This window comes from Gymnoscopelus microlampas (genome assembly GCF_963454915.1).
Source record: "Gymnoscopelus microlampas genome assembly, chromosome: 10".
In the NCBI taxonomy this organism is placed as follows: Eukaryota; Metazoa; Chordata; class Actinopteri; order Myctophiformes; family Myctophidae; genus Gymnoscopelus; species Gymnoscopelus microlampas.
In genome coordinates this window covers 34023722-34038425 of record NC_139947.1, presented here as the reverse complement: position 1 = coordinate 34038425, position 14704 = coordinate 34023722, and the positions used below count along the sequence as shown (strand labels likewise).

General features: G+C 42.6%; 1 protein-coding gene across 1 annotated transcript in view; it reads left to right on the top strand.

Annotated features, from left to right (window-relative positions):
• The window catches only part of slc16a4 (solute carrier family 16 member 4), a gene marked incomplete at its 5' end in the record, with an annotated part of 30121 nt that extends 18415 nt beyond the window's left edge, over positions 1 to 11706 (top strand). The window contains 3 exons of the mRNA XM_084070072.1: positions 4323 to 4534; positions 7180 to 7273; positions 11461 to 11706. Of these exons, the coding sequence (XP_083926198.1) occupies positions 4323 to 4534; positions 7180 to 7273; positions 11461 to 11645 (491 nt within the window). The 3' untranslated portion in view covers positions 11646 to 11706. The remainder of the gene's footprint in view (positions 1 to 4322; positions 4535 to 7179; positions 7274 to 11460) is intronic.
• Positions 11707 to 14704: the final 2998 nt, after the last annotated feature.

The window sequence follows — 14704 nt, the reverse complement described above, 5'->3', positions numbered from 1 at the left end:
GACCAAGGTTTGGATTCCTACTCCCGTCTTGTTTCTCCTCTCTCTCTGCCCTTGGTTTCCTGTCTCTCTACACTCTCCTGTCTGAAATAAAGTATAAAAATGAAGAAAGATACAGACAAACAATATTTGTCTGTATCTCTGTCTGTCTCTGTATCTATCTCTGCTACATGCATACATCGAATCACATGGCTAAACTCCGTAGCATGTGATCAAAAAAGTTTGCGTCACTTAGCACATCATTTTTGCTTCGTTCACAAACTGCAAATCCAGTAACTTGCAATCGATAGTCACATATTGCACAAGGAAGCCACACCGTTATTAGACTCTGTGTCTTGATTATTATTCTAAGTTCAACGTTTTTCAGGCCAAGGACCCCTTAGCTGAGAGACAGATGAAGCAGGGACCCCCACTACATATTGTATAAAATTGTGTTGCAGATTACACTTTTTCATATATTTCATAAATGGCTTCATTGAGTATCAGTGTTGTGTGAATTAATGTGTTTTGTTTATTTCAGACATTTAACCACTCAAACCCTCGACTTGACCTTTGACTACCTGTTGTGAGCTTGTAGATCTACTATTTTTGGCTAATGTTCCCCTCAGAATAGGGATGCTAGGGTTCAAGTGGTTAATGTAAAAAGTAAAATCCTATCACACAAAGATTTGGTGGCCCCCCTATAGTAACTCTGAGGACCCCCTAGGGGTCCCGGACCCCCTGTTGAAGATCCCTGTTCTAAGTACTTCTCAAGGTTACAGTTTTCAACTTAATGTGAATTGTAGTTGCCCCATACCAGTTTGAATCATGTGGGCTTGTGTTAGGCTACTTTAGTTGAGCTTTTTGATGCCACTAATGCAATTCCCATTCGTGGCGTGAGACGTGCTCATCCCATCTACTTCACACCACACTTTCTTTTGCTCCTCAGCAATACACCCATCAAGTGTGAAGTTGATTGGAAGAGTGGTTCATGAGATATACGTGCCGGTCCAGAGCGGTTCTGTAGAAGTGCTCATCCGATCGATTTCACAATCAAGATTGCACTCCCTTGGGTCCTTAGCAGTACACCTGACAAGTGTGAAGTCGATTGGATGAATGGCTCTCAAGATATGTGAAGGACAGAAAGAGATTTGTGGAATTTATAGATGTATATCCATAAATTGAGGTTACCTATAGGGTAATTTAGAATAGATCAGTGGTTAGCATAAAAGGTCATGGTAAAACATGTACTGTATATGTTATTGTCTGGGTAAAATTAGTTTCCTCAGTATTTCTACAGCACACCACCAATTCAGATAATTTCCACCTGAAACAGATTATTCCTGATGGTGAATGTGCCCCTGATGGGATAGAATTGAGCCCCATCAAAGCCTTGTTTCCTCTGCCTCCCCTATGTTGTCTCCTCAGCGTCCATACTGTCTCAATAAAGACAAAATACTTGGGAGAATTAACTCACCCATCCCCACTTTGTAAAGTAAAATAAGACTATTCTCAAGCCCTACTATCACTTACGGTAGGCGGATGCAGTGCACTGTGTTTTGGTAGACAAGAGCCAACAACATTTATAGTTGGCTTTATGAAAGTCAAACAAAATACAAGAACATAATAGATGCTCAATTCCCTCTGGTGGTCCACGAGTCTACTTAAGTGAGCAGCGTGCCAACCAATTAGAATCAGTGTGCCGGAAAGAGAGAAACAGATTCCTTGGACACGTTTGCTCTGTCACATTCTCTGGTCATTAGCAGTGTTGAGCTGAGAGAGCAGAGACTGTCTACTACGCACACCACAAAGCCACCGTCTCAGTGTCCCGCTGTCCTGCTGTCCCCCTCTGTCCCCCTCCGTCCCTGTCACAGAGGCCCATTGAGTTGTCCCAGGGAGGGAGCCCACTATCGCCCGGGTCGGTCCCCGTGTCAGCCCACCGCCACCAACACTGTCACTAGTGGGAGTCGCTAGGCAACGGCCAACTGAGTAAAGTAGCTGCCGTGGCGACAAGAGGGGGCTCCCCATTTTTGGTTCCAATTCTGAAGTGGCTGATGTTTTGCGGAGGAGCACTGAGGCGGCAATGTGTACAAAAGAGTGGGTAGTACGAGCCAACAGAATCGGCTCAGTAATGAGGAAGGCTAGGAGAATGAACATGCGTTTTATACCCAGACTTTATACAGGCTCAATCATCCAATTTGAAGCAGAGTAAAAAGTGTCTCTGCATCTCCCTCACCTTTTACTCTGTTTAAGTGCAAAACACCTGTTTAATCAGCCCATGGTGGGGTGAGAGCTTCACATTAGTGGAGGAAAAGAAATGAACACTTTCCACAGAGGCATTTGGTCCGAAGCGCCACTTAATGTAGAGAGGGCTTTATTGAAGCTGCATTGTGCTGAGTCTGAACGGGAACAGCTGCGGACCTGGGCTAACCTGCTGCGATTAAAACACACAAACAAGCTTGCAACTTGTCTGCTCACGCCCCAGGAAACTCTCTGGTCACTAGAGGAGGACACATAAACACAGCACAGCTGCCTCATGTCATATTCCTAACCGTGGTGGAGAGATGTGTACTAGGTTCTATTATGTAACAAAGGCAGAGAGGTGTTCAGTGACAGGGCATTTCATTATTCATCCTGTTTTGTCTTTATTTATAGCCTGCTGAGGCTAGTGCAGCACTCGTCAGAGAAAGGAAACTATCATAATGGTAGTACACGTCAAGAGATTGTATGGATTACTTCAAGATTTGTATTACTTGTATTTTAAATATGATCACTGCAGCAAGACATCTCTGCAATTTGGTCTGCAGGCATTGAAAGCCTCTAGGTGGAGAACATGTTGCAGTAGTTGTGGTGCAGTGGGCGAGCAAGGGATGGGCAACTCTCATCTGCATGGGACCGGCTTGTATGATCAATCGATCAATGGCTTGGTGCTGCCTGCCAGCAGCTATTCCTGCGACGGTCAATAGACCACTGCAGTTGCCGCACCGCCTATCGCATTCCAGTTGTCCTCAGCAGAGAGCAGCATACTATATCTGCCCAGTCATCATACCCGCTGGAGGCAATGTATCAGAAAATAAATCTATTGGACAAGGGTGCAACACATAATGGGTTTCTGCCTGGGTGTTATCTTACTGTAGAACAGATGTAAAGCATATAGATGTATTGTAAACTACAATTTCAAGCACCTGTTTGTTGACCAAGAACAGGATCATCATGTCCAAACGTGACGTTTTGATGCTCATGTGGTGCATCAAGCGTGACGTTGTGCTGCAGTGCACCCTCCCATCCCCTACTTTTCCTCCCTTCTGTCTCTTTTTGCTACACAAACACCCAGGTGGCGCAACTCACTGATTGATTGACGGTATCGTTTCTTTAACGCAACGTGCACGTGACAGGTTGACAGGTTGACATGTTGACAGGTCACTCAATATAACTTGGCCGCATGCTTGCACAGCTTCCCCTGCACTTTAACCACACACTGCAGTGCAACATGGCCCGACACTGAGTTTTGCTGACTTTGACAGTTAACTCTTTATGACTAAGCATCTGTTGAAATGACCCTCAGGAATGTTAGCCATGGCATTCCAATGGTGTGTGGAACACGCTTTCTCCCTTATGTCCAGATATGCAACGTGTATGTTAACCACTTAAGCCCTATTTTTTTTTTATATTTAGAAATGTTTTTGCCCAAAATCACGGTCACGGTTAAAGTGGTTAGATCTGTATCATCAGTGATCAATTGACAACTCATTAACTATTTTGCCATACTTTAGATCATTGTTTCCCAAACAGTGGGTCGGGATCCATCTTTAAAAAAGTTTAAACAAAAACTCTCAACTTTTCATCACTTAAAAACTGATTCCTACATGTTTCAAGAGTATTTCATATATAAAATGAAAAAATAAATAATTTCCATAACTACATTTTTTATAGTGTAAGAAGTAGTGAAACTAGTTTGGATCCCGGGCAAACATCTAATTTCTCTTTTGGGTCTTGAGCTAAAAATTTTGGGAACCACTGCTTTAGATTACATTGTTGATATTCATTAGTGTCTTGTGTTTTGGTGAATGATATTCTGCTCTAAAATGTTTTATAACAATACATTCATTTGAAAATGTGTACTTTGTTTTTTTTCCTTCCAACACCTTGGCTTTTGCTCAAGCCATATTGTACTGTAGGAAACGAATAGCTGTCAAATCCTCTTGTTTTCTGTACATGGCTCATAGGACGTTTTTGAGATAATATTCTGGTTATTTTTGGTAGTTTCTGTAAAAAGAAAGTGACAGCCTGGTTATTTTATTTCATATCCTGTCTATATAACCTCTTCCCCTGTGTGTTCCTCCCAGGTATCACTGAGACCATTGCCCAGTTGGCCTCAGGGTGGGTAACGGACAGGAACCTGTTCCACAAGTACCACTACCACAAGGCCTATCTGATCCTCTGCGGTGTGGTGAACCTGCTCTCACCGTTGGCCACCTCCTACCTCTTGCTCATGGTTTATGCCATCTTCTTCGCCATCTTCTGTGGTGGATACATGGCGTTGCTGTTACCCGTCCTGGTGAGTGCCATTATCTGCATTATCTCTGCCAAGTCAGCTCTGTCAGAATCAGAATCACGACTTTATTGTCACATCACAGTCGATAAGTGTCAGGCCCGGATATGTGTGTGTGTGTGTGTGTGTGTGTGTGTGTGTGTGTGTGTGTGTGTGTGTGTGTGTGTGTGTGTGTGTGTGTGTGTGTGTGTGTGTGTGTGTGTGTGTGTGTGTGTGTGTGTGTGTGTGTGTGTGTGTGCTAAAAGCTAAACGATCAATCAACTTCCAACAAAGGCACTCAATAGAGCACCGAAGTCCTACCGTCACTACCGCTAGAGGGCGCTATCCCCCTGGGTCGCTGCGTTATTTTTTGTTTTGAAATTCCCATAGGGGAATCTTAGATTGCCTCATTTAAGAACTGTGTTAGAAAAATAAACAAATCATCCAGATTGTATTCATATGGATATGAAGCATCGACTGAAGATAATAGACACATTTTCCCAAAGAGTAAAACAATAAACGCTAGAAACGAGTCAAACGACCCAAATACTACATTTCCGGCTATACTACATTTTCCCAAAGAGTAAAACAATAAACGCTAGAAACGAGTCAAACGACCCAAATACTACATTTCCGGCTGTTGTAGGGACAGTGATTTCAGATCCGGAAGTGTAGAGACGTCCAGAAAAGCAGTTCATGTTTACAATGAACGGAATAACACCCTAGAATGGTTGACATTCCATATGTTGCATGAATTCCATACTGTAGATACAACACACAACACACAACTTCAACATTCTTTGAAAAGGCTTCTTAAAGTGAGAGGGTGTCAGACCGGCGTTAGCCTTTAAAAAAAGAAATCTTGTCAAAGTCTTGTAGTGTATGGGTGGCATATCAGGACATGCTGTCTCTGTGATGACCTTTAACTTACTACACAGATCTACCTTTCAGTCTTACTCCATTATCTGTCTGTAGTTCATTTACAGTACATTGTAGGCCCCCAGTAACCAAATGCATAATACAGTATCTATATATGTATACAGCACAGTAGGAGTGTGTGTGTGCGTGCGTGCGTGCGTGCGTGCGTGCGTGCGTGCGTGCGTGCGTACGTGCGTGCGTGTGTGTGGACGTGCGTGTGTGACGCGTCATACTATTATACTCATTGTGACGATCAAATTAATAATTACATTACAATAATTACATTATCAACTCAACCATTAACTTAACACAGATGCGTTGTGTGCACGCTCACGTGTGCATGCACATGTATATTTGTGCATGTGTGTGTCGTAAGGGGAGAAGGGTATCCTTGAAAGACGAGTGACAAGTGACTCTTGAGGGTGATATCTAACGTCACTGGGTTACCAACTGTCAGGTAGGGTGGTGCAATTAAGTCACCTGGTATCCGGTATCGTGAGGTCATCTTCTCACCTGAAACACAAATAGGTCATTGCATGATGTGATGACATTTCAGTTGGGAGATGGTGTCTTCAGATAGGGGCGGTGCTGCAATGCTCCTGGGCAAACGGGATGACCAGTGTCATCAGGTTGTGAGGCGTTGTACAAAGTTGCACACAGAACCAGTCGGAGCAGTTTTTGTTCTGTGAATTAAGTCCTCAGCTATCTGTTTGATGAAGGTTAAAGGAGTCTGATTGGAATCAGGGGACTCTTTCAGGCTAAACAGCCTGTTACAGTGGAAGGGGCTCCTGTTTACACCCCATTCAACTGCACTGACCACTGAGTGGTCATTGGTTTACAGTACACAAACATTATTTATTATTTAGAGACTAAATAATAAATAAGTTTGTCCCCTTTAGTTGTTGACGGGGGGTTGACCAATTACATTTGCACATACTGTACCTGGAATTTGTCCTCTGCAAGAATTAACCCATCATAGAAGATAGAACCCCAGGCTGTAGGGATGGTGTTTTATCTCTTAAGCTCATCTTTATCAATATTAAATTAATACAATTCACAATTACAATTTACTGTTTGGGCATTTAGCAGATACTTCTATCCAGAGCAACTTAAAAGTGCGAGATTGGAGTAAGCAGAGTAAGCATGAACCGTAGTGATCAAGCAACAGGGTAAAGAGTCACATAAAGTGCAAAGAGATAAATGTAGTGCCTCAAAGAAACTAGGATACCAGGGGTGCGTTCAGATATAAGGCACTGAGCGCACTGGTCCGTACGAACCAAGACGTGAGTGCGCTCCCGGTGCGCATATCCGAACGCACCCTAGGTAAACATCAAACCTAGCATCTATACAAACAAGCTACTGTATCTAAATAACATTCTTTGTGGTCAATATGTGAACAATTAACCAACATACAGTACATGTGCATAGTAAAATGGCAGCCATCATAGTATGAAGAGGTGTGTTTTCAGACTAATGCAGAAAATTGGGAATGAGGGAGTTTACCTGTAATAAAACTGTAATTACAACATTAACAATGTTGAGACAAATAAAAGGGCCTCTACTCCGAAACCCGACACTTGATATCCAAAATGCATACAGCCAAAAATCGGATCACGAAGACCTAACAATAATCAGCCATATTGTGATTATTCAAATCAAAGTAGTTGACCGTGGATCAGTTTTGAATTAGCCAGTATTTAAATTCCTAAATGAATTATGCTTGATGTTTCCTGTCCTGCTCTTTCCATCTACAGGTAGACCTGGTGGGAACAGAAAAACTGAACAATTCCATGGGATTCTCTATGTTCTTTGTTGGCTTGGGTTGTCTCACAGGACCACCTCTGGCAGGTGAGTGAATCATCAGAATCAGTCATTTAAAACCATTGTGAATGGCATATATGCACATACGCACACACACAGGATATGCCCTACTGGTGGTCTAGACTCCAGGGTATTTAAGGGACAATAATATGGTATCAAGTGAAATGATGGATTGAAACTGATGGGATGAAGTAAATTCTGTGTTTTATTTACAATGTGAATGTCTGATTCTCAACTAAATCCAACAGATAAACTAAATGGTGAGTACCAAATCAAAATAAACAAAACCAACCACTAACTAAACAAAACATCTCTAAACAAAAACAAAACCTACTACGTACAGTAACTATCTAAACAAAATACAGGGCGTGGCACTCACACCTAACCTAATGTGTTTAACTTAACCCATTAAGACCTGAGGGCCGCAGAGGGCGATTCTACAAATGGCTTCTAACTAAAGCAGTAGTTCTCACATTTTCAAGATTAAAAAAAAAAATGTTAAAAAATGGGGACAAATGGCTTTTCAGCTTGCCATCCGGCCTGAAATATGCACAAATTGGCATGGTCATCCAGGGGCAGGCTGATTTCAGCAGTGCACTCTGAGATCTGTCAGCAGCCAATGAGAGAGTGAGTCACATGGGGGCGTGGCTGCACACAGGCAGTGCACACAGAGAGACACACAGACACACAACCCGAGCACGGTTTCATAAGCTCACTTGCACGGTTCCGCTGCGTTCGCAATAAGAGTATTGCGTAAATGGGTGGGGCATGCATTCCCTATTTGCATCGTTCTCAACTTGCGTCGTTCCTGAGTAGGCCGGCCCGGTACCCAACGGGCACCGGACTAGTACTGTATATAATGATGCATAACGCCCGGGTGATGCAGGGGTCAAATCTCTGTCCGCCGCTGTAGATACTGGGGTTTGAATTTTCCACAGTACATGGGTGGCCGGATGCTCCAAACACAATTGGTAGCATTTATGGGTGAGAAGCCGGGTGAGGAGGATGATCTCTGTTGCTGCACTAGCAACAGGTTGGTTGGAGCCGGGGCGCCTGTTCAGAAGGGAGTGGAACTGAGAAGGATAGTGTGCTCCTAAGCACACATTATGCCCTCCCAGTGAAACTCCTCACTGTCAAGTGGTTGTCGACACCCTCCGCAGCCCAATAGTAACGGTTGGCAGTGACAGGGACTACACACACTGGGGCAACTGTGAATTGGCATAATGACTAAATTGGGAGAACATTTTGAAGAAGAAAACCAATGTGTAGCTTGCGAGCTAGTTCAGGCAGATACGGTATATTAGATTGGGTCATATGCACACGTACCACTATGTGGGTAACTGTGTAACTGTGACGTGTAAGCAGCTGACCAGGTTGGAGGGCTTATTTAAGCTCATCTCATTCAGCTATTGCTCCTCTTCCTGTCACATATGTTGGTATGTGCTTCTTTGTACCCACTGCCAGAGCCTGGATGCCAACATATAATAGGTGAATAGGTGAGTGGGGGATGATTAGATTATACAAGGGGCTCCCAGAAATGGATGAGGAGTCTTTGTCACAAGCATGCATTTTGTGGGGCCTTGTGGGATATCTTTTCACTGGGGTCAGAATTCCTGGTAATAATCCCCTGTGAGTGTGTGTGTGTGTGTGTGTGTGTGTGTGTGTGTGTGTGTGTGTGTGTGTGTGTGTGTGTGTGTGTGTGTGTGTGTGTGTGTGTGTGTGTGTGTGTGTGTGTGTGTGTGTGTGTGTGTGTGTGTGTGTGTGTGTGTGTGTTTGCGTACGTTTGCGTACGTTTGTGTGTGCCGTCATCATGCAGTGTGAAAACGGAACCTTACATGAGAAAAACAACCTATAGTTAGTCCAGCCTTCATACTAGACAGGACTTTTTGGGGTTGCTTTGACAGAAATGCATAGAGGGGTGACGAGTGTCACATTTCACCCTGCCTGAAGGCAAGTGAAACCCTTAGAATAACACCGTTGTTTCTATGGGTTGGGTCAGAGTCAGACAGTCTTAAGTGATGGCAGATTGCCTCTGTTTGTCTTTAAGAGACCTGATTTCAATCTAGGGAACAGGTTTTGTGCGTCTAATGTTGTGAAGGTTTTGCCATTGCCCCATGTTGATGATGTTTAATGAATATGTTTATATGGCCTATAGACAGACCATTTACAGGTTTTGTCCAGATTCTTGGTGAATATGTATTTTCTGTGAGCATTCTGGTGTGTTTCCTGTCAAAATGGCTCTACACGCCCTTGCTGGCCTCCGTTGAGGTGAGGGGGTTCCCCTTAAACTCATTGACACGGTCCATTCCCACTTTGTTAGGCAATCCCTGAGAGGGGCTTATGGATTTTGGGGTCAAAACTTGACTAATGACCCCCTTTGCAGTGGTACGGATATATCTTGTGGTTCTGTTTGCCGTCTCTGCTGCTCCTGTATAGTAGGGAAGAACTGTCATCCCTGAGGTTTGTGTTAACTTTCCTGTTGACCAAACCTCCCTGCAGGCTACCAAAGTGCCTGTTAGTATAGTAAGTAGAAGAGAGTGCAAAGTTTGGAGCCTAAGGTAAATTTTATCCTTTGACACAAGATGCTGTCATTTGATGAAAATAGCGAACAATGCATCACATTGCGAGTGAGCGACAACATCTTGTAACAAAGTATAAATTAGGCTTAAAGGGGTAGTTCACCTAAACAATGACTTTATTTCTATCTTTTACTCACCCCATGATGTGACGAATACAAGGATAATTTTCCTTTACGGTGAATGAGGAAATCTTTCAGTCTGTCTTGACTAGTGTTTCTTAACGGGGGCGGTACAGCCCCCCAGGGGGCGTATAGAGAAGTTTGGGGGTGCTGGAAGCTATGTTTTTTAAAGGGGGAGCTGAGGTGCTCTTGGGGTGGGGGGGCCTGTCACAAGGCCTTCATGGTAACATGTTATCATGTTACCGATCATATTACCATGACGTCCCTGTGACAGGGCTATCAGGCCCTGTCACAGCACTGTGTGACAGGGATGTCATGGTACTGGTCAATGTGTCTCCATGGTACTGGTCATTGTGTCAATAAGGTACTGGTCTTTGTGTCTCCATAGTATGGTCAGTATCATTTCAGTATCGTGTCACATGATACTGACCATGATACTGACATGATAGGCTTACTGACCATGATACTGAAATGATACTGACCAAAATACTGACCATGTCAGTATCATGTCAGTATCATGTCAATATCATTGTCAGTATCAGATCAGTATCATGGCCAGTCATGGTCTTTATCATGTCAGTATCAAGGTCAGTATCATGTCACAGGTCTGTGACAGGGCCTGACATCCCTGCGATGAGGCTGTGACAGGCCTGACATCCATACAATTCTACTTATAATCAGCTTTTTGTCTCTCCCTGGGAAGTAGGTTAATAATTACATAATAATCACATACTAACAGTCCAGTTTAATGCAAAATCTGATATTTGGAAATCGATGAGATGTTTTCTAAATTATTATTATTAAGCAACACAATACACAATAAAAAATAAAGCTTACATTTTAATTTGGTATGGGGGGCAGTAAGGGACCTGGAATTGGATAGGGGGCACTGGCCCAAAAAAGGTTGAGAAACGCTGGTCTAGACCTTAGAAATCAAGCATTTTTGGGTGAACTTCCCCTTAAGCTCTTCAGACAATTTGTTCCAAAGCCTATGGGGCCCAGATGGCAAAATTCCAGTCACACTCAATTCTAAGCCTACACTAGACGGCCACTGCTGTCGATGTGGACTGGCTCCTTGTGACTGCTGTACGACCACACCGTCCTGTAAAAGTGATCACAACAATCTTTGAATCAATTCTAAAAGTACATATTCTGCTACTGGAGTATACATTCTAAGTTAAATTCATTTACGTTTAAAGTGTATTGATTGCCAAGTACATTTTACACATACATGGAATTTGTCCCCTCTATTTATCCAATCCTAGCCATTAAGAGCAGTTGGCAGCCATTCTCCGGCCCTCAGGAACGAACTGTAGCTCTAAAGGCCAGTGCCTTTTGGTCAAGGGTAGTGGCAGCAGCATGTAACCTAATATGCATGCATTTAATCTATGGTATAAATGAGAGGCTTATAAGTAAAATTAATAATTGCCCAATACAATGTCAACATTGTCCATGATTCACATTTGACTCCTAAGAGATCACTGATGCCAGTTCCTATGTTGTTGGGTCCTCTCAGGTTTCCTATATGACTACACCCAGACGTATGACTGTTCCTTCTACCTGGCCGGAGTGTGCTACCTGCTCTCATCACTCTCCCTCTTCATGGAGCCCCTGGCCCAGCGCTGGCAGTCCAGGAAGAAGCTTGCCCAGGCCCAGAGAGCTGAGAGCGCCTGGAAGACCAATGGCTGCTTCACCCCATGAAACTCCTGCACAATGTGTGTAGAGGGACCCGAAAGCACGGAACACCTTTGACTCTGAACCAGCGTGTTCATATCTTCCATGGGCTTGCATTCCACGGACATGAGCGCAACCGTGAACTTAAGTGTCAAGACCTAAATGACCTTTGAACTTTTGTTGAAGGAGTGTTATACTGACTGGGGAGAAAATTATTGTGACCACACACTAAAAACGAACAGATAATCGTATTTTGTAACTTTTTCAATATAAGCCAAAATTACTCTTCCTGTTATGCCATATTATATTTGATCGCCACTCTCTCAGTATGCAGTGGAGGAGCATGCAACACATTGTGACGTACACAGAAATGGAAGACCCTTGCCACTGCTGGGAATGCTCTCTTGCCTGCTTTGTAACCTTTGTCACTTGTTGAATGGAAAATCCATTCAATGTGCTCTGCAGTGTGACCACAACAAAAGAAATTTTGTCTTCTCAGTAACCTCTGCCTTTTCACAAACAGGGAAATGATATTTAATGATTCGACGGTTAGCATAATACAATGGCACGCAAGTCTCTAGTGATGACGTGATGTGTCCAAATGTGCTTAGAACTCTATAGGTGAGGTATTGGCTTTCATTGCTTATAGCGCTACCGGATATAGAAACTAAACTACAGTATTGAGCTGGAAACCTAGTGTCTACCTGCTGTTTTTCTAACAATAGCCTTCTCATACATCTAGTTTTTCTATGATGAAATTCTTTATTCATGAAACATCATATCCATGAATGAGACAGATGTTCTTGTATACCTCTATATTTATACCTGTACTCACAAACATGCACTTTGGCTCACGTTAAGATCATGTTGCATGCCGTTGTCTCTTTGCCCATTTCTGCCAGATAGTTCAGATACCAAGCAATCATTTTATGTAATGTAGTCTGCTTCTGAACCACACAATGTGTAACACTGATGCTGGCTCATTAGTAATAGTAATGCTGAGGGAATTCTGTTCTATGCAAAATACTGCACAGCTGGTACACAAAAGTGATACGCACACTGAAAGCAATGTTTCTCTAATTAACAGCCCACTTAATTTCACCCTCATTTTGACTGTTATAATGATATCTTTTCTCTACTGTATATGTTCAGATTGCCATTTCAAGCATTTAGCTGACCTGAAAGTTACAGACATTGTTATTGACAATGAAATGACATATTTGGGAGTGTGGAGGGGTAAACCAGTTAAGCCTAATTTATGCTCCGTCACACGATGGCCAAAATAGCAGACCTACAAACTTGTGAGCTTGTAGGTCTGCTATTTATGGCGCACGACGCCATCATGCGACAAAGTGTGAATCAGGCTTTACTTTACTCATGCTGCATTTGGAGGATTGTGTTTTACTGTGTAATCCTCTGGGCAAGTCTCAAAGATACTTTGTACACCTTGCTGCCAACATATAAAAATCAATGCCTTGACCTTGACCTTGACCTGATAAGGCAAGCCAATACACATTACCCCGACTGGGTTGGTAAGACTATGCCGTTGCTTCTACGACTAGAGTGCCTGCAGGCAGCCAATGAAAGGCAAAGTAACCTCTGATTGTGTTGTATAATAATATATGTCTTATTGGTTGTTGAAGTTATCTTTTTTTTTATGAAATAGAGATTTTTATTGTGTATTATTCAGTGGAATCCTTGTTTATCACCACTGTTTGCCTTATACTGTATCTTTACTAACTTTCCTGGAATGTGAGCCAAAGACACATTGCTAGTAAACCTACCTACAACTTGAACCTTGATGAAACATGGTGTACTTAACATTTCAACCACCCATTTTCACAGCCTTTTCCTTAGATGTGTTTTAAGAAATCCTGTGATCATAGCTAGATCCAGTTTGTTTTATTACTCTGCCCTCTGGTGGCACTGGAGAGCTTCTACACGAAGAATGCTGCTTCAATTAGTACCAAATTATTCCCCCTCAGCTCACTTTCACAATGCTCAGCAAAGCTCTTTGTATTGTTTCAATAACTACAGTCATGCACAAAAGCTCTCTTGGCTCGTGAGCTGCATTCACCCCGATCTCTGTGACTGGGAGCCACTGAATGTTTTGTAATATAAATCATATATGAAATGTATGTTAATGCTTTAAAAGTAGATTACATTTTTGTGTTTACTTTACCCTTTGCAGTAAAATGCCTGTTTGGGGTATTTTAACCGTTTGAACCCCAGCGTCCCTATTCTGGGGCAAACATTTGGTGAAAATAATAGATCTGCAACTTGTTGTGAGCTTGCAGATCTGCTATTTTGGGCAAAGATACTTAGTGTAGTAGAGTAAAAACAGGAGGGTCCCTAGGGGGACTCTGGTCAATTAAGTATGGGGCTTAAGTGGTTAAGGAACAGCATATTTAAGCAATACATTGAAGCATTTGTATGTCTTTTGAGGCAATGTCTCAAACACCAATGATATGGTGCTGAACGATATATCAGTAACAAATTAGATGTGTTTAAGTGTAGCTATATGATGACGTTTGGTATTATGCTGAAATTTGCAGCAAATGCATTTCATGTTGAACCACTACCTTCTTTTTTCACTGATGTCTCTTTGACTTTTGTTTCCTGATTGAGGTTAGAAAATATTAGTAACCAATCACACAGTAGCTATACTGGTCACAGCTCATGTAGTTGTTTTGTAAACAGACTGTACAATCAGCTGCAATAAAGTGATGTGTGACTTGTATTTGCATGATTGGTCTTTTGGAGTCTCACACAGCACACAGAAATTGTTAAGAAGATTTCCCCAAACCCTAAGTTTAGTAGTATTGTTTCTGTTTCTCCTCCAAAATGGACCCTTTGATTTCACTTGGATGTGTTGCACAGCAGTTGATTGGCCAATTAGTCGCACCTGCTGCTGATTTGATTTGTAATCCCATGCACCTTTAAAAACAAGTGTTTGGTCAGTGTGTCAAGTCTGGTGCAGAGAGCAGCAGCAGAGGCTGGAGTGTGTGCGTTCATTATAAGTAAGTTTGTTTTGAGTTTGGATGTTTGATGTGCAGTATAACCGAATTATGTTTGTTACTTTGAAT